We start from the raw sequence: 19,940 nt of genomic DNA, 5'->3' as shown, positions 1-19,940 counted from the left end.
GACACTGACCCAACTTAAAAATATACGAGTTTTGGTATATATATATATATATATATATATATATATATATATATACATATATATATATATATATATATATATATATATATATATATATGGGGCTAATCTAATGTGGCTGATACTTCAATTCATTCTATTCCTTTCGTATTATAATGTGGCTAATCTGTTTGTGATTTCCTAATCAAAAAGAAAAAAAACACATGTCGTCATTTTTAGATACTCACGAGTTACGAACGAAGAACGTATCCACTTTGTATGAAAATTTTTATTTTTCAATTTTATTTGGATGTTAATGACTTTATGAATTTATATTGAAAACCTCTTTTTTGATGTTAATTACTTTAATCATTTTGTGATTTTACCTTGAAAAAACCTTATTTTTTAAAATACATTTTTTATTTATTAAACGGTTTATATGGATTGGGTTCGACCCATTAACTTGTGAACCTGCGAACCCATATACTTAAACGGATTATATGAGTTGGGTTGGATTGATGTTTCCAACCCACCAACCCATGACCCGTCAATCCGCCAACCCATATATTATATTATATGAGTTGGGTTTAGTTTATGTTTTCTGACCCGTCAACCAACCAACAAAAAACCAACACAACCCGATTGACAGCCTACCTCTGATTCACCAACATTTTAGACCCTGTAACCTTTAACAAATTTGGTTGCAGCTATGCCATAATTTCCTCCGTCCATTTTACATTACACTCCAAATTAACATCCATGTTATCACCACATATCCCCTAAAAACTAACACACTCTACGCTCTCCACCTGCAAAAATGGCAGCCGCAGCAACTTCATTGACCTTCTCTGCATTCTCCTGCGCCACCAAACACCACCACAACTACCTCCCACTCGCCTCTTCATCTTACTCTGTCAATCCCATTAGAAACCTTCGCTCCCGTCTCCTCCACCATCACTCCATCAAAACCTCCACTATCACCGCCATTATCTCCGTCGGAGACAAGCTCCCAGAATCCACCTTATCCTACTTCGACTCCGACGGCGAACTCCAAACCACCTCCATCTCCGACCTCACAAAATCCAAAAAAACCATCCTTTTCGCCGTCCCTGGAGCCTTCACTCCGACTTGTTCCCAGAAACACCTCCCTGGGTTCGTCGAGAAATCCAGTGAGCTCAAAGCGAAAGGCGTCAATACAATCGCTTGCATCTCCGTCAACGACGCGTTTGTGTTGAAGGCATGGAAATCCGATCTGAAAATCGGCGATGAAGTGTTGATACTGAGCGATGGGAATGGCGATTTCACTAAAGCAATTGGGTGTGAATTGGATCTGAGCGATAATCCGATTGGATTAGGGGTTAGGTCAAGAAGGTATGCGATGCTTGTTGAAGATGGTGTTGTGAAGGTTCTGAATCTTGAAGAAGGAGGTGCTTTTACTTCCAGTAGTGCCCAGGATATGCTTGCTGCTCTTTGAGCCATTTCGAGTGCTTTTTTTTTTTTAAATCTTTTTCCAAAGCAATAATTCCCGAATTCTCATGCATTAATTACTTGTACTTTATGTCTCGAAACTTATACATTTGTTCTTCTTTGTGAAGATATTGAGTTCGAGTATAACTATGAATCTCAGGGTGATCATTCATTGGAGACTTGTAATTATTGTATTGAAACTTATACATTGAGTTAAGTTACAATTTCCTTGAAGTTGATAGCTGGTTGCTATTTTGCGCATATATTTTGAAGAGAAGGTGTTTATTGGGGACTTGAAATGCGTTGATAGATATTTGAGTCTTTATATGAGTTAGGATATTGTTTATGAAGATTTATAAACTTATTGTAGCATCTAGTTTAGTCAAATTCACAATGTATATGAGTTTTCATGCTTTTAAAACCTCTTTAGACATGGTTAAAAGAAATTGAAAGATAGGAATGGAGGTTTTATTGTTGTTATGGGTTTATTAATGATATTTTAGATGTTACGCATTGATAGATGTTTGAGTCTTTATACGTGTTAGGATGTTGTTTGACCATTATCTTCATCTATCCATAAAAAAATGGAGCTATGGCTTTTAACGATAATGGTAAATTGTCACAACTATTTTGCACCATGTGAACATTAGTGAAATGACATGCACATCCCTCACAATGTCAAAAGTCATGGATATCCCTTGTGTGATTTTGTTTGTTTGTGATGTTAGAGTGTTATCCTAGGGACAGTTGTCTCACATTGCTTTGCACGATGGCATATTTCTTTACGTGCTTCACATATTGAAAGTGCACATAGGGGAGGTGCTAATGGCAATATTTTACAAATATTAACAATTCTTGAACAATCTCTAAACAAAGTTTATAAAATAAACACCACATTTTGATTCTAATAAACATATATTACAAAGTAGTTTATTAACAATATCCGGTTAGGGTTTGATGCAATCAATATAACAGTTAAAATTGTTTGCATGTGGAAGTAGCAACTCAAAATTTTCATCAACTTCGAACCATGGATACAAATTATGAAATTAGACATGTTTTTACCAACTTAATCAACCATAGAGTGTTCAAAAGCATGTGCCCTTGATACGATAGGAGGTCACGATCTATGCAAATTATACCTATGATGTATCAACATAAACCAATCTAACTGACTAATAGATTTCAACTTGATCAATGACTCCTTCCTTTCCTCATTGCTCCTTGGATGTGTCGAGCAACATAGAGAGAGGGGACGAGACCGAATGTTTGGTCAACGGCGGGGAAAGATTATGATTTGACCATTGTTGCTTAATTATTTGATTACCCTAAATCCTTCCTTCTAAGTTCTAAGTTTAACTTGTTGGACAAGACTTACTAAGTCTTTTAATGGCCCAGCAACAAAACAAGCTAATGACTAAAATGGAATTAGCAATAAATTTTTTATTAATTATTAAATAAATTACTTTATTTAATTCTTTCATCTCATAAATAAATAAAATAAAAACTACATTATTTTCTTTATTTATTTTAAATTGATAAATAATAAAATTTATCAAATAAATATTTATTAGTTACTATGGATCTTTTAAGGCTGTTAGCGTGTGACCACATAGTCTTTCACATAAACAATAATATCGTTAAATTGTTATTTCATTGCATATAATTCCAACAAACTCCCATTTGTGTAAGCAATACAACATCCAACCGTAGAAATAGTTTCAAGTGTGTAACAACTATTGTCTCCGTAAATCCTCCATCAACTTTTAATAGGCGAATATGTTGTTGTCCTTATTGCCATTTGTTATAATATTATGGAGCATGAAGCATGGATTTAAATCACTTGTTTGCTCAACATAGGTTTTATCGGTTTATGAAGTAGATAAGATAAAATCAGACTTCTACTTGGATGGTTTGGACATGCCCATACACTTTATCTTGTTTGATTCTTCCGAAAGACCCTAACCATACATCAAGATCCAAACTCTTGGAGGGGAAAAAATTTCGTTTTGATGATTAGTCATGTTCATGAGTTTCATGTTATATATGATGGAAACAATTATAACTGTAACGCCGTACTTTTAAAACACCATATATTATCAATAAAAATAGGGTTTAACAAAAACTTTCAAATAATCATCAGGGTTTATAACATTCGGTGTTACAAACCAATACCAACGACCATAGTAAAAAAGAAAATGATTCTACAACCTTCTATGTTTCCTTTCATCATCTTCATTATGCACGCTCCTCTCATCTACTTCTATACCTGAGTACAAAGTACAAACTACTAAAGTCCAAAGACTCGTGAGTTACATGGGTTTCACCTCAAACTTTAAATCATTTTTAAATACTTTCATTTGTTCTGTACACAGTGATTTTAGTATGCAAGTCCTAGCATACAAGAACCTAGCACATACGAGATACTATAATCCCTGACCAACAAACTACCTGCCGCTTTAATGTGATACACTTGTTGTTACGAGATCCAGCATGTGTGACCGTTATCGCCAAGGTCCTAATATATGTGATTGTTACGCCTGTCATGGGGCTCTAACATGTGTGATCGTTATCGTCTGTTACGGGGCTCCAACATGTGTGGCCGTTATCACCTATCACGGGACTCCAAACAATTGTGACACATGTGTATGTCACATGTTGCAAACAATATTCATCATCAACTGCCTAGTACTCATTTGTAGAATACATTATATCATTAATCAGATAGGAGGCATCCAATGCCTTTTTCATACATAGCTTTTTATCAAGCTTCTTATACATACATATGTTCATACAGATCCTGGTTCCAATAATTTTCCCGGAAGTTCATATTAATTATGGAGCTTATTTATACTATGGGTACTTACCCTTGGAGTACGATTTATTATCAACTACATTGAAGACATCCTAAGCTTTCAATACAAATACACGGGTAAGCTTTGTTCCCTAAACAACTCTCTATAGATTTCATAATACAATTCACATATAGGCCTTTGCCAAACTCATCAATAACAAATTATGTGGTTGTTAAGCTTATCTAGAGCTCTGATCGCCCAATTATATAATATACAGTCTAACAGTTTATTAAGTAGCCAACAATACCCATTTCCCTTAACCAAGGAAGGCAGGGATTTATATTCTAAAATCTTTTAACAATAAAACATTTTCATTTAATCAAGCTTCTTCACACATGGTGAAATATTCCCATATTTCAAGTAAAACATTTATCTTTCTATATACCCAGAAAATCCACATGTACTCATTAGGCTAGTTAGTGAAGACTAACTGCTAGCTCGGCCTCATGTTTGGTGTTGATTTTCGGTCTACCGTTCGTACAAACCTAGTTAGGTAATATACCAAGTTCCTTAGAACTTGTACAAATTTACTGTCACACCTGCTATAGTGTTCTTCTATTCGACTATTAACCAAATTCAATAACCATTTGTTACACGAATCTTCGAGTTCCGTAATTTAACTATCAAACAGCTTAACCCCCCATAAACCATTAACTCGACCGCTCACTTCTGGTTATCTCGTAACTTAGGGTTTATAACCCTCATTAAGCGAGTTAAGAATTCTCATCATAGAATTCAACTATCCAATGTGTTGTTGAGTCTATAATAACACCGTATTATAAACCCGACAATCCAACTCGGGCCCTGACCCTCATTTTAAAATCACGATATTGTAAATAACAAAACGAAATATTATACCTCGGTATGGTATCGATTTCATGTACATCAACGTTAGTACGTGCTTTCGTAAACTACACATCACAATGTAACCGCACATAGCTCTCACCAGAAAAACGCACAACAAATGAAAAAATACATATATATAAACTTGGAGACACATCGCTATAACATTCGCATTTCAGGTATTTCCCTTTTTGCCCTTAAACTTAAAATCTTATGCAATTGGGTCCCTGGCCAGTACACTGGGTGTACGCTAGGAGTACGCTGGGTGTACTGGGTCAAGAAGCTGATCGTGGAGTACGTGGGGCGTATGGCCACCTGGGAAAACCCTAATTTTTAGGATTTGAGCCCTATTTAAACACCTTAAGTTTCTATTGGACCTACTTATGACTAGCCTCCATCTCTCCAAACCCTAAGAATGAAACCCTAATTTCATTTTGGAGTGTTTTGAGCTTGGAAGTGACCTTTGTGGGTGTTTTTGGTGATCTTGAAGGAAGAAGAGCTCTTGGAAGTTGCATTGGTGTAGTTGAAGCTTTTGGAGGTATAAAGCTCTTAACTTGATGGTTCTTTATGATAGATCTAGTTTAGGGCTTGATTTTGTGCATTTTAGAGTCCCTTAAGTGAATCTTAGGAGTATGAGCTACTCCAGAAGCTAAGGATGGTAGATCTTAGCATTTCTGATGTTCCTTGTGCATAAAAATGCTATCTTGATGTGTTATTTTGGACCATGCATGAGTTAGGGCTCTTATTATGGGTCTTAATGGTCAAAAACGAGTATTGGGTCCCATTAAGTCATGCAAAACTATAAATTTTCCAACTTTACGTGTTAAGACCTTAAAATGATGTAGATCTGAGGTTTGGACATTAAGGTCTTAAGGGATTAAGACCATTGATTAGCCTTTTGGACTCTGGCCAGTACGTCGTGAATACTCCTTCATACGCTGCGTGTACTGGGTCAACAGCCCACTTCCTGGTCAACGTAGAGTACACAGGGCGTACGTATAGGGTATGCAGGGTGTACACCAAGCAGTGGGGTTTTATTGGTTTTGGGCCCCTTTGGACTTGGACTTCTTTTGAGCTTTGGGCCTTAGCTGGATTTTGGGGCTTTGTATCTATTGGGCCATAATTGGACCTTAGGTTGTGAGTTGGCCCATTTATAGGACTTGGGCCAGTATAGGGTTATTGCGCAAAGCTAGTTGGGCCCAATAAGGAAAAAGGTAAAATAGTCTTTTACCCTAAAGGTTGAGGATGATGAGTTGGGACCCCGATTAAGGTTTATGGCCTAATTATTAATCAGGGTATTGTTTGATGATATTTAGTGCAAAGATTTCCCAGATTAGCAGTCCGGGCATTTATCTGATTTTTCAGCAGTTTGAGGTGAGTTTCTTCCCAATGCTTAACTGGTCGAAGGCACCAATGCCAACCCATGGATTATGGTTATCTGTATGCTAGTTGTCTGTGTGATCTTGCATGTGTGTATGTATTGTATGTATGTCGGGTGGGGCCTGATGCCAGGCGGGGCCCATTGGTTACTGGGCATGGCCCATTGTATGTTTGATATGTATAGTATGAGGTATTTTAGGGAACTCACTAAGCTTTGTGCTTACGATTTTTAGTTTGTGTTTCAGGTACTTCCGGTTCGAAGGGGAAGAGCTAGGGGTGATCGCACCGCGCACACCATGATTTCCGCCTTATTTGATTTTGGATGTATTGGGATGATTGATTGACATACTCTAATTTTCCTTTATGGTTTTATGAACATGTTGGGTTGATGGTTTTATTATTATGAAAACGAAATTTTTGGTTTTCAAATTTTGGGACGTTACAGTCGCGCCCTAGCCAAGTGGCGTTTTCAGAGCTATCACGTATCCCTCGTTCCGGCACGTCTCCTTTTACGATCGACACATGATTTTGCTGAATCACCATGGACGCTCCACGCCCTTAAAAAGGACACCCCACGCCCTTAAAAGGGACGCCCCACACCCTCAGACTTTTCTGCTGACTTTTCAGAATGGCAACGTACTTTTATAACGGCCATAACTTCTTCATACGAACTCCGTTTTTGACGAACTTTATATCCATGGAATCGTATCCGGGAGAACTACAACTTCAATTTAATAACTAATTGCTAATAATCTTTACATTTTCTTTTAATTCCTTGCTTAAGATGACTTTCTAGTCATTACAATAGCTTCCATGTTTTAGGTCAGTATTTGATGTACTTATACGTATAACACTACACTCATTTAGTGCTTGGCATATATACTCAGTTTGAAGGATAACAAAAACTTAAATATTCTTTACACAATTACCTCATTACATTGATCCATGAAGCGCAATATCAAAGTAGCTTAGTCCAATATTCATCTCATGAAAACATGTGAATTTTTGGATCCTCCTCTAAGATACATTCATCTCATGAATGTCTCCAACACCTTCATAATAGTCTTGTATATAATCATTCTCGTAAGGGTTACTGACTAAGGATATTTTTAAAACAATTCAAGGACAAAATCAAGCAAAATCGGAACACAATTATACTAGATGAAGAAATATTGCTCCCATATTACAACGACACACTAAAAAAACTACTTAATATTCCAAATATCGAAAATACTAAATATCAACGAAAAGCTACTAACACTACGAAGTCCAATTCCCATTATATGTATCTAATGTTTTTTTGTGGGCATGGCCTTGGTGAAAGAATCCATAAGGTTTTGATAGATGTGGACTTTCAAGATTGAAACATTTCCGAAATTGATTACCTCTTGAATGTAGTGATACCTCGTCTCGATATGCCCAGACTTCTTGTTCTCTCTTGTATCCTTTTTATCACCATAGCCCGAGTGTTGTCAGAATATATTTTCGTGGATCTTCATTTTTTGGCACCACTCTTAGGTCCATAATGAGCTTCCTCATCCAACTACATTTCGAGTTGCCTATGATGCGGCAACATATTCCGACTACTATGTACACTATATAATTTTACTATGCGCGGAGTCATGTATCATGAAGCACTTCAAAATCTTATTAATGTCTGTACTGTGACTGAGACCGACAAGCTACCTTGATCTATCTATATAGATCTTGATTTTGAGTATGTGCGTTGTGTTTTCTAAATTGTTCATCGAAAAGCCTCTTCCTGGTCAACACTTTACATCCTGTAAGGTGGGGGTGCAATTTCCAATTAGTCATATGTCATCCATATACATAAGTCAAGACTTTACATCATGTAAGGTGGGGGTTCCATTTCCAATTAGTCATATGTCATCCATATACATGATTAGGATGACAACAACACTCCCAACTGTTGGAACTGAAAGTGACCTAAAATAACTCTCAGAAGTTGTGTCTGGAGAAGAGTGAAGCCTGAAGGTGTTGGTGATCACGGAGAAGTTGACTTAATGTATTTTGTCTTTTGTAAACGTGTAATAATTTCCGGTTTGTAAAGATGATCGGTTTGTAACTGTTGTAGAGTATCATGGTCAATCTCATGTTAGATATTATTTACAAGATTGACCCTTTGTATATCTGTATAAAGGAAAACTGGTTTGTGGGTTCACTTACACATTTCCTGAATAATTACTACTTTTTATATCAAATTATTCTTTCGATTTATAATATTTATATACTTTATGATATAGTCCTTTGTTCTTATCTTATATATTAGTTGTTAGTTTACTTCATTCCACACTTAATATTTGTCATTAATATTATCATGGTTTAACGATTGGTATAAGATCCTAGACCAATTTTTACTATCTACTCTCACCTTATTATCATTACAAGAAACCTTGGTTGCTTACATTTTTGCGAAGCCTATAAGTACTTTGAGTAGGTTTTTTTTTTTTTATTTTTTTTTATTTTTATAAAGCTAGCTTATCAGCTATTTTTTAACTTGCCAAACATGACAACCTAAAAGAACTTATAAAATTAGATAGCTTATAAACTAGCTGTGATATGTCAAACATAATATAAAGCTTCATAAATTCACTTTTGATTATAGCGATGAACTTACATAATTAAATTGGTGTCATAAACTTATAATCATTAATTTCAATCATATAATTAACATGTTTAGGAAGCACTTGAAGCCAAAAATTTGGGAGAGGAAGAGTGGCTACCTTACAAGCTTCATCTTTAAGAATTAACTTAGAAACACTCAAATTAGCTTCTAATTTTACAAAACACCTCTCTCTCAAAAGGAGTTGGAGATCTTAGATTTTATTTTTTTCATACTTGAGTTTCGTCCTTTAAGTTCTTAGTATGTGACTTTGCTCCCAAAATGACATTCACTGACCTTTCTAACATAGGAACTGTAACTCACGCCATAAAGTGTTAGTATATTAACAATTTAGAACCCCAAAAGATAATTTACTAAGTTATATCCAAGTTATGCCAAAATTTTCAAACGTGACAGATATAACCCTTTAATATTTAATTCGTGATTTAACTCTAAAATGATATTATCATTTAGAGTTTCTTAAATTTAATTTAACCTTAAATAATAAAACTTTCTTTAAACAAACCAATATCATAATTAAATGAATTTATTCAAATTTTATTCTTTAATTCCAAGCCTTTAATATTTTAACTTTAACTTTTATCTAATCAATAATTTGAAACTCACTTTAGTTGTTTTTATAGTAATTAACTTTGAAACTTTAAATCCACCATTTTGTTTATTTTAATTATCATTTTGTATTATTCCTTTTAGATAAAATTTATTTATAAATAATTTCCTTTTAATTATTTGTAATTTGTGTTGTTCCTTGTTTTGCTCAGTTCTAGCTTCTTGCAAGGCTTGTAACCTCTTATTTTTATATATTTATTTGGGTAAATGGCACAAAAGACACTACGTTTTCACGAAAATTCTAATTTGACATTGTGTTATTTTTTTCTCAAATTTGATACTGTGTTTTCCAATTTGTTACAATTCTGACCACTTGACCGATCAACCTGGTTACTTGCTGACGTGGCATGATGACGTAGGATGCTGACATGACATGCTGACGCATCAAAATTGAATTGTTTTTTCCACAAAAGACACTACGTTTTTATTTTTTTTTCGATTTTGACATCAAGTTTATTTATTTTTTTCAATTTTGACACTCTATTTTTTTGTACCAAATCGAAAATCATTTTTCCAATTTTGTTCAATACCGATCATTTCTATTTGAAACCTTATAATTATTTAATCATAAATAAAAATATGTCTAAAATCTACGACAAAAAATAAAATAAATAATATTTCATAAGTGATAATTGATAAAAATTTGTTATTCTTATTTGAAGTTTATGGTTAGTTCGGCTCGCATTATATAACTAAAAATATTTATAAAACATATGCTTTGAATGTAAAAAAAACTTTGTATTTATATAAACATATGGTTTTTAAATGAAAAAAATGTTTTTATAAGGTTTAAAATGTAATAAAAAAATATTTATACGGTTTGAAATGGAAAATGGTAAGCATTAAACAAAATTGAAAAAAAATAATGTTCGATTTGGAACAAAAAAATAAAGTGTCAAAATTGAAAAAAAAAACATAGTGTCAAAATCGAAAAAAATTAGAAACTTAATGTCTTTTGTGGAAAAAAAATTCAATTTTGACACGTCAGCATGTCATGTCAGCATGCCACGTCATCACAACTGACACGTCATCATGCCACGTCAGCAAGTAACTGGGTTGACCGGTCAAGTGGTCAGAATTGTAACAAATTAGAAAACACAATGTCAAATTTGAGACAAAAAATAGCAAAGTGTCAAATTAGAATTTTCGTGTAAACGTAGTGTCTTTTGTGTTATTTACCCTATTTATTTTCCGGTTTAAAAAAACAATTTCATTAAAAAATATCTTTTAATGTTAATACATTTTATCTTATTCAATTATTCTATTAAAATATATCTTAAAATAAAAGTTTGATATACTATACTATCAAAGTTTCCAATATAGTTTACCTAATTTTAATTTCTAGCACTACAACGTGTTATCACACTTTTTGTCTTGATTTTAACATTATGACATGTAATAGTCTTATTAGCCGGTTCTGATGATGAAGAGATCCTGATTATATATGCTTGGCAGTCATGTTAACCTAGTTGTTTGAAGTCTCATATCTCATTAATAGTTGTTTGTGTGGACTTATATAAAGTAATATACTTAGGGGGTTTGATTATATTTGTAATGAAGAGTGTTCATTCATACATGTTTTGTTAAAAAGATAACTATTGTAAAAAAAAAGTTAGAACGTTAATAGATAACAAAGGGTAAGATTGTTTTATTGTTAATATATATATATTTTTTTATGAAATATATTGGTTAATCGATGGTTTTGTCCGTATTAGGTTTTCATGACATGTTGTTAGTTTCTGGCGTAACATTGTTTTTGTTTTGTACTCATTTAGTGACTAATGCGATATATTTATTATATATATATATATATATATATATATATATATATATTTGCAAAATACAGTGGTTAACTCTTTGGTTTTGTCCACGTTACCGCCAAAAGATGGATTTTCCGGCGATATTGGCATCTTCGAAGAACCTCCGATCATCTTCTTTGGCGATTGATTTTTTTTCCTACCAATCTCCAACAATTATATTTTGCCAACCAATCTCCGAAGATTATGCTTTTACGGTCAATCTCCGACGATTTTGTTTTTCGGACAATCTTTAGTAACTTTGTTTTTAGGCCAATCTCCGACGATTCTTTCTGGTCAATCTTGTGATTGTGTTTCTGGGTTTCTCTTTCTTCCTCAATTTGTATTTTTCCGGTGTTTCTGTTCTTCCGGCAAAGCTCTGAAGTACATCTCGCCAGTCATGGCGTTAGCAACCTGCCAGAGCTTCGCAATCGGAGTCTTACACTTGTCCTCAAACTCCCTGAGTATACCCATAGCCTTTGTCCACTTTCCGGAGGTTCGCATCCGGTGTCGCACCACCAAAACAGCAGAAAGTGCATACCGTCGCCGTCAGAGATTGGCCCGAAAAACAGATCATTGATGAATTGCCATAAAAAACAGAATCAACAAATTTTGGCTAGAAAAAACAGAATCAACAAATTTTGGCCAGAAAAAACATAATCGTCGATTGGCCAAAAAAATAAAATCGCCTTAAAAGATGACAACAGGTTTGCCGGAGATCCCAAAATCATCGGAAAATCTATCTTTTGGTCATAATATGGACAAAACCAACAAGTTAACTAATGCATTTTGCTAAAATAGTATTAGTGACTAAATGTGTATAAAACGAAGTCAATGTTACGCCAAAACCCTACAACTAGTCATAAGGATGTAATGTAGATAAAACAAACAAGTTAACTCGTGTATTTTGCATAAAGAAAAATATTAATGATGAAATGTATATAAAATGAAAACAATATACCATTTTGAATATTTTCCCTAAAAGTATCAACAACAATGTATGTATTGCATATTGTAAATTATTTGGTGGATGTAAATATATGATTTGCAACACGAAGGACAACAAAGCACAAAAATGGCTAGCCAATTTTTGGAAATAATTTTGAATTTTTTTAAACGAATGGAACGATGACATGGTTGCCACCATGTTACTTTAACTTTTTGTTAAATTTTACAACAATACAAGCTTAACATGTCATTTAAATATATAAGTCAAAAATGGCATTAAAATTGTCAAATGTAGATGGAAAAATACATGCACATTCTTTCCTCGGCAACCCATTATCGTGGGGCTTCTCTTTCTTCGGTATGCCACCATGGTGGGGTGATGTTTGTCGAGTATGCCATCATGGCGTTGAGCTCTTTGCCCCCCTACTCCACCAAGCATTATAAAATAAAAATAGAAAAACAAATGGTTCGGACTCACTAGGTCTAAGGCTGCGTTTGACGCACTAGCTGAAAAGCTAGCTGGTAGCTGAAAAAAGGAAAATTTGCAGAAAAGTCCCAAACTTTTTCCCTAGTTTATGATTTAGTCCTAAATTAATTTTCATTTATGAAAAATGACAGGTTACCGAATATTACACCTAGTTTAGCCCTTCGAACCGGTAACCCTTCTATTAGCCGGTTACCCCAGCTGACTCGTCCTTATTACACTCCATTAACCTCTCTGTCACCAACTCCTCCGTAAAAACTCTTTCTTACCCTCTATCGGAGCACAACTCTACCAAAAATGGCATTTTCAAGATCAGTGGGAAGCACGAGCAATATCCGATCACGAAGGCAAGCATTAAGGGCAACATGCTTTTGTGAAGACCCTGTTGGTAAGTGGACATCATGGAGGCCAACAAACTGTAACGACGTAAATTTTCAAACCAATTTTTCATTTTTAAACCACTTAAAACTCATATATTATATATCATAAAAATCATAAGTGTCTCAAGTCAACATAAATCCATGACAAAAGTCAAATCCCAGAATCCTCAATAAAATCTCGAACAGATGTGTACAATCATGCCGGTGCCTTCCCGCGATCCTCTGAGGTACCTGAAACACATAACACATAACACGGTAAGCACGAAGCTTAGTGAGTTTCCCAAAATACTACATACAACATATTAGCCACTCGAGGCTATAACTCTGTAAGACCCTCTGGTCAATGTGTCTCAGTGGGACCCTCCAGTCCCACAAATCTGATGGACCCTCCGGTCCTAACTCTGTGGACCCTCTGGTCCTAACTCTGTGGACCCTCTGGTCCTAACTCTGTAAACTCTGAATAATACATGGCAATAATCACATAGAAATAATGCAGTATATCACAGTGCACAAATAACATATAAGATACTCTATCACACAACTCTGGTTACCACTCTAGGCATGTATAGTGAGAAGACTCACCTTGAAGTGAGCAAGCTAATACACCTCGTACACGAACCACCGATCTAGCCTCCACTTAATACATGCGATGATTATTTCTAATTAGACCATAATTCTAATAAACTCATTCTAACCCCCCTTTAACTCTTGGTAAGGGCAAAAGACCCTTCTACCCCTCCATGGTCCCCATTGCTCATATTTGATCAAAGCTCCAAAAGTCAACAGAAGTCAGACTTGAGTCAACAGTCCGTGTTGACTCAACTCGTCGAGTGCACCGGGAAGACTCGTCGAGTTCCCTTGTTCCCTCAGGGACCTTATGAAGACCAACTCTACACGTCGAGTAGGCCCGCCAACTCGTCGAGGCACAACGTGCTCAGACTTATCGGGACAAACCCCAAGCGACTCGTCGAGTCCGTTCATGGACTCGGCGAGTTCATCCAGTCTGTATTCCCATTCAGACGTTTTAGGGCAGATCTATCACTCCAAACTCTAGATCTAGGCCCCCTAGGCTCAAATGTCACGTAAAGCTTCGATCTTTACGTTCATGCATGTCATATTTGCTCTAATATGCCATTACAAGCTCCAAAGAAGGTTGAAAGCACATGAGCTTGCCTTTAGCTCAATAAAGCTTGACTCTTTGGGCTCTCAAGGCCTCCTATAGTCCAGATTTGAGGTCCTAACCTCAAACCATGCTCACATTACTCAAGGACACAAGATGATTGGAAGAAAGCCCTAAAAGCTCCCAAAAATGGGATCTAACAAACAAGAGGTCAAGATGAAAGCTTTATACCTCTGAATAGCAGCAAATGAAAAGAAGAATGCAAGATCCACAACCTCCTCTTGATTAGATTCACCAACTCTTCCAATCTTTCCTCCAAAAATCTCAAGAATGCTCAAGATGGCCTCTCTCTAACTCTATGCACGAATAGGGCAGGTTAGGCTTTCTCTCTGGAGAAGGTGGCCGAAAAGGAGGCTATAAGTGCCTTTAAATAGGTCTCAAACCCGGGGATTTAGGGTTTTCACTCCCAGTGCCTACTCGGCGAGTCTACTCCTGGACTCGTCGAGTAGATCATTAAACCCACGTGGCCATCCCGTCTCTACTCAGCGAGTTATAGCACCAACTCGTCGAGTAGGTCAATGAACCTCAAAAATAAATTCGTAAAATAACATACCTGGGAATCCGGATGTTACACAAACCCTGGTAGGAGGTTCATCGGCTGCCCTAATTTCCGGGTAAGTATCCCTTAATCCTCTTTAATTACATCTCAAATCTCTTCCAATTAGGTTTTATTTCCTATATATCAGGATGAGGAAAAAGACTGCAAGTATTTTGCTTGGGTCGATCCCCCATTACCAAACAATTGGTGCAAAAACATGTTGATGGATTTTCACAACAATGGCATTCAAGTACACAATGATTTCGTGGAAGAAGATGTGGATTTTCACAATAATGGCATTCAAGAGGTTCATGTACAAGGTGAAGGTGAAAAATAGAAGATTGGGGTTTTTTGTGTTTGTTGGTGATTGTGTGGATTGTGTTGAAGTAATTTTAAGTTGTTGTAAAACTTTTGGCAATGTATGTAATCTTGATTACTTAAATGAAAATTGGATGTAAGTTGTATGTTGTTGAATGAAAAATGGTTTTATGGATACCTAGTGTTTGAGTAATGTACAATTGTAAGTGTATGATGTGAGAAAATGAAGGATGTTTTTCAACATAACATAATGACCAAAATGGATGTAACTTATACATCAACAAAACATACCAAAATTAGCCAAAGTGTTAATCAGAAATAACACACAAATCCAAGCCTCCTTGTAATTCCACGTCATCATGTAATAGTTCCAAGAACCACTTTCAGTTGGGCTTGTTCTCAATTTCAACTACTGCCCAAGCAATGGGATACACATGGTTATTTACATCCCTCTCTATGATAGTTAGCAACTCACCTTTACATTGTCACTTCAGAAAACTCCCATAAAGCCCAATAACTCTTCAACAACTAACTTTCCATCCTTCTTTGATAGCCTTAAAACATGTATACATTCTATGGAAAAGTAGTAGTGTTATCGGGGTTTATAGTGACATATATTTGAATTGTACTCACTGGATTGGACCTCATCAACTCATGTATATAATCCCATACTTTTTCATAGTGATCACTCAACTTTCGATCTATTAAAGAAATTACACTACACTTTGCTCTATAACATTTTGACCATGAAACCTTGCAATGGAACCTGATTTGAATAATAGCTTGCATTTCCTTACATTTCAGATTTGGTTTCCTAACCATCTCCTTCAGAAACTGCCTAGCTATCCATGTGGGATCCATAAGATTAGCACTACGGAAATTCCTAACACAAGTATGTTGCTCAACCAATTTTTTGATTTGGAATGATCTTTCAGTGCTCATCCATGAGGCCCTTACCACAAAGGGACATTGAAATTTCTCAGGGTCACTTGCACATACAACCACAAACCTTACACTATCACATTTCTTGAACCTAATTGGATAACCCCTACTTATAGAGTAATTTGTCAAACAAAGCTTTAGTTGGTGTGGTGATTCATACCTCTCCCCACGAACTAGCTTCATATTGTTCCATTTCACCTTCGGATCATGGATTGAGTACTGAAACTGCAATTTGTCTTCATCGTCACCCTCACTATCACTCAGCTTCTCCTGTGGTGCTTCATCTTCCGAGATTCCTTCAAAATCATTTAGGTTTATCTAGGTATGGTGCATTCGTCAAGCGCTTCGTCTGTGAGAGTGTTTAGGAACTCATCTTTACATCGACCTCTTTGTTTCTGTTTGAAAAACTCATCCAATTCCACGTCAATGGTATCCAAGTCATATACTGTCTCCATTATCACTACAAAACAAAAATTAATCAGAATATTATAAGGGAAACAAGATATTGGAGGACCACGTGGATTTTCTTACCTTTGATTCTTCTGAGGTAGGGTTTTGCTTTGATGGATGGTAAGAAAGGGTTTTTATAGAGGAGTGGATGACAGGGTGGTTAATGGAGGGTGATAAGGACGAGTCAGCTGGGGTAACCGGCTAATAGAAGGGTTACCGGTTCGAGGGGCTAAAATGAGAGTAATAACCGGTAACATGTCATTTTTCATAAATGAAAATTAATTTATGACTAAGTCATAAACTGGGGCAAAAGTTTGGGACTTTTCCGCAGATTTCTCGCTGAAAAACTAGTTGATAGCTGAAAAACTAGCTGATGGTTAAAAAAGCTAGCTGCTAACTGATAAACTAGTCGATAAAAAAAGAGTGTTTGGTAAAAACTAGCTGATAAGCTAGCTGAAAGGTATAAAATTACATAAAAATGACATTTTACAAAATAAGTTTTCTATAATTAATTAAGGGTATATTTGAGAAGTTTGTAAAAAAGCTCTTAAAAAACTACTCCAAGTAACTTTTTAAAAGCTTATAAGCTAACTTTTTGAAAGCTAGTTTTTTGGCTTACCAAACACGACAACCTAAAAAATCTCGAAAAATAAGCTAGCTTTTTAGATAGTTGTGACGCGCCAAACGCAGCCTAAATGAATTATTCCACTAGCAATATGTTAATTATTAGTTGTTTCTATATTTTTCCCTGACTCAACAAATTTCTTAGTAACAGTTTAATCCTTTAATGATATTGTTATTTGAAAAAAAACGAAGCACGTGGTTTTGCCGTTAGTCTAGAGTTTTTAAACCTGAGATTGAAAATCTTTGTGTTTATCTACGAAGACAATATTTAGAATAACGCGAAAAGCTTGCTTTGTTTGTTTCATAAATATATAGTTTTTAAGTAATACTGTACTTATCTAACATAAAATATAATTTTGATAGTTTTTTTTGACTTTTAACAAGCACTTATGATATTATTGAATATAGATAAGCAAATTAGTTTTTCAAGATTACGAATTAATACTCTTGATTTTTTAAATGATTAACCTAAAAACTTAATTATTTAGAAATTTTCAAGAACTTATTTACGAGAAGAATAAAAAATAATAAAGTCAAATATTTTGAAAAAATATTTTGTTTCAAATGTTTTATAAGTTAAGAGATTTGGCCTTTTGTAGAATTTTGAAGACAAACTTGCAAAAATAGTAAATGTGTTTTGTCATTTTCTTTGGATAGGTCCAAACTCCAATCTTTGAAAAGTTGTGGATATAGTTTTTCTTTTGCATAGTTTTATTATGAAAATGGTTATCAAATTTGAAAAGACTATAATTTGATTTATTTTTCACAATTTCTTAGCATATTTTTAAATATTTGTTTTAATTAAATAGAAAGGACCCACCCTCACCCCACCCCACCCCACCACATCCCACCCTTCCTTCTTCAGTTAACGACAAAAATAAGCACTCACTTTGCCTTCCTCTCTTTCACTCACCTATCGCATAGATCACTTCATCCTAGTCCTACTGTAAACCAACATCACCACCTCCTACTGCAAACCACCCACTGCCACAACCTCTGAGTGTCTCAGTTGGTAAAGTGGGTAACAATATGTAAAGTGTTTATAATTTCAATCACATCTCAATCGTGTGTGAGGTCGGTGTATTTATATTAACAAAATACAAACTAATCTCCTGTATTAAAGGAGAGATAATACAAGATACATACAAATGCATATTTAAATAATACGTTGGTGATTATCTAATACCCCCCCCCCCCCCCTCAAGCGAATGGGTGGTGGACCAAGTCGTAGCATAGCGCGAAATTGTTCAAACTGGGCACGCGGAAGACTTTTGGTGAAATATTTGCCACCTGAAGCTTGGTGGAAATGAACTTCGTGTAGAGTTTATCGGAAGCAACTAGTTCTCGAACGAAGTGATAGTCTAGATATGTTTGGCTCGTTTATGGGGGAGACTGGATTTTGAGTAATGAAGAGAGCACTTTTGTTGTCACATAACAAAGTTGGTCGATCCGGAGGTAAGGCATGCAACTCTCGTAAAAGGTGAGTGATCCAAACTATGCCAGTTGCAGTGTTAGCTATAACATGATACTCCGATTCACAGTTAGATCTTGAGACAGTGGGTTGTTTCTTTGCACTCCAAGAAACCAAGTTGCCACCGAGAAATATGGAGTAGCCATACGTGGATCGACGTGTTTCAAGGCAACAAGCCCAATCAGCATCATAGTAGCCCAAGATGTTATTAGTATGTGGACGGCGAAAAATAAGACAAAATAAAATAGTGCCCTTGACATACTGCAAGATTCGTTTTACTGATTGAAAGTGAGCATGAGTAGGAGCATGAAGATATTGACTTGCTTGATTAATAGCATACGACAAACCAGATCGAGTAATAGTAAAATACTGTAAAGCTCCAACTAATGAACGGTAGAGAGTAGGATCAGAAAACAATGGTCCGTTTGAAGTAAATGTATCATGAGTAGCTAGCGGTGTGGGAAGTGGTTTGGAATCAAGTAAATCAGCTCGAGTAAGGACATCCTTAACATATTTGGACTGACATAAAAACAAACCATCATCGGTATAGGTGACCTCCAAGCCAAGAAAGTAATTAAGATCACTAAGATCTTTGATAGAAAATTCTTGATTTAAGTGAGTAGTAAAAGAAGTGATTAGCGATTCTTGATTACCAGTGAGAATGAGATCATCTACGTAGACCAGCAAGTAAATAACATAGGAGTGTTTGGCATAGATGAATAAGGAGGTGCCTGCACGACTGCAACTGAATCCGTTTTCAAGCAAAAATGGGCTTAGACGATGAAACCAAGCTCGTGGGGCTTGTTTTAGTCCATATAGAGCTTTGGACAACTTGCAAACATGATTAGTTGTAACATATTTATTTCCAGGTATTCCATTTATACCCTTGATATGGGAAATGTTGGCAAAATGGTTCCCTTGTAGTGTTTTGGAGAAAATGCGTATTCTGAAGGACATTATGCGTCCGTTCTGGACACTATGCATTTTCGTCCTGGACTCAAAACCCTAATTTTT

General features: G+C 35.5%; 1 protein-coding gene across 1 annotated transcript; it reads left to right on the top strand.

Moving 5' to 3' along the window:
* Positions 1 to 693: 693 nt before the first annotated feature.
* On the top strand, positions 694 to 1,698 carry LOC145120871 (peroxiredoxin-2E, chloroplastic-like). The gene has a single exon (XM_079056665.1). The coding sequence runs from the start codon at positions 815 to 817 to the stop codon at positions 1,469 to 1,471; it is 657 nt and encodes a 218-aa protein (XP_078912791.1). The 5' UTR covers positions 694 to 814; the 3' UTR covers positions 1,472 to 1,698.
* The last annotated feature ends 18,242 nt before the right edge of the window (positions 1,699 to 19,940 follow it).

The sequence above is a fragment of the Lactuca virosa genome, chromosome 6 (assembly GCF_052849685.1).
Source record: "Lactuca virosa cultivar CGN04683 chromosome 6, Lactuca_virosa_CGN04683_v6, whole genome shotgun sequence".
NCBI classification, from domain to species: domain Eukaryota; kingdom Viridiplantae; phylum Streptophyta; class Magnoliopsida; order Asterales; family Asteraceae; genus Lactuca; species Lactuca virosa.
Note: the sequence above shows the minus strand (reverse complement) of the source record. Positions and strands in the feature narration are given on the sequence as shown.

Excerpts from the sequence above, each read along its gene's own strand:
- LOC145120871 (XM_079056665.1), top strand. The coding sequence starts at position 815 with ATGGCAGCCGCAGCAACTTCATTGACCTTCTCTGCATTCTCCTGCGCC.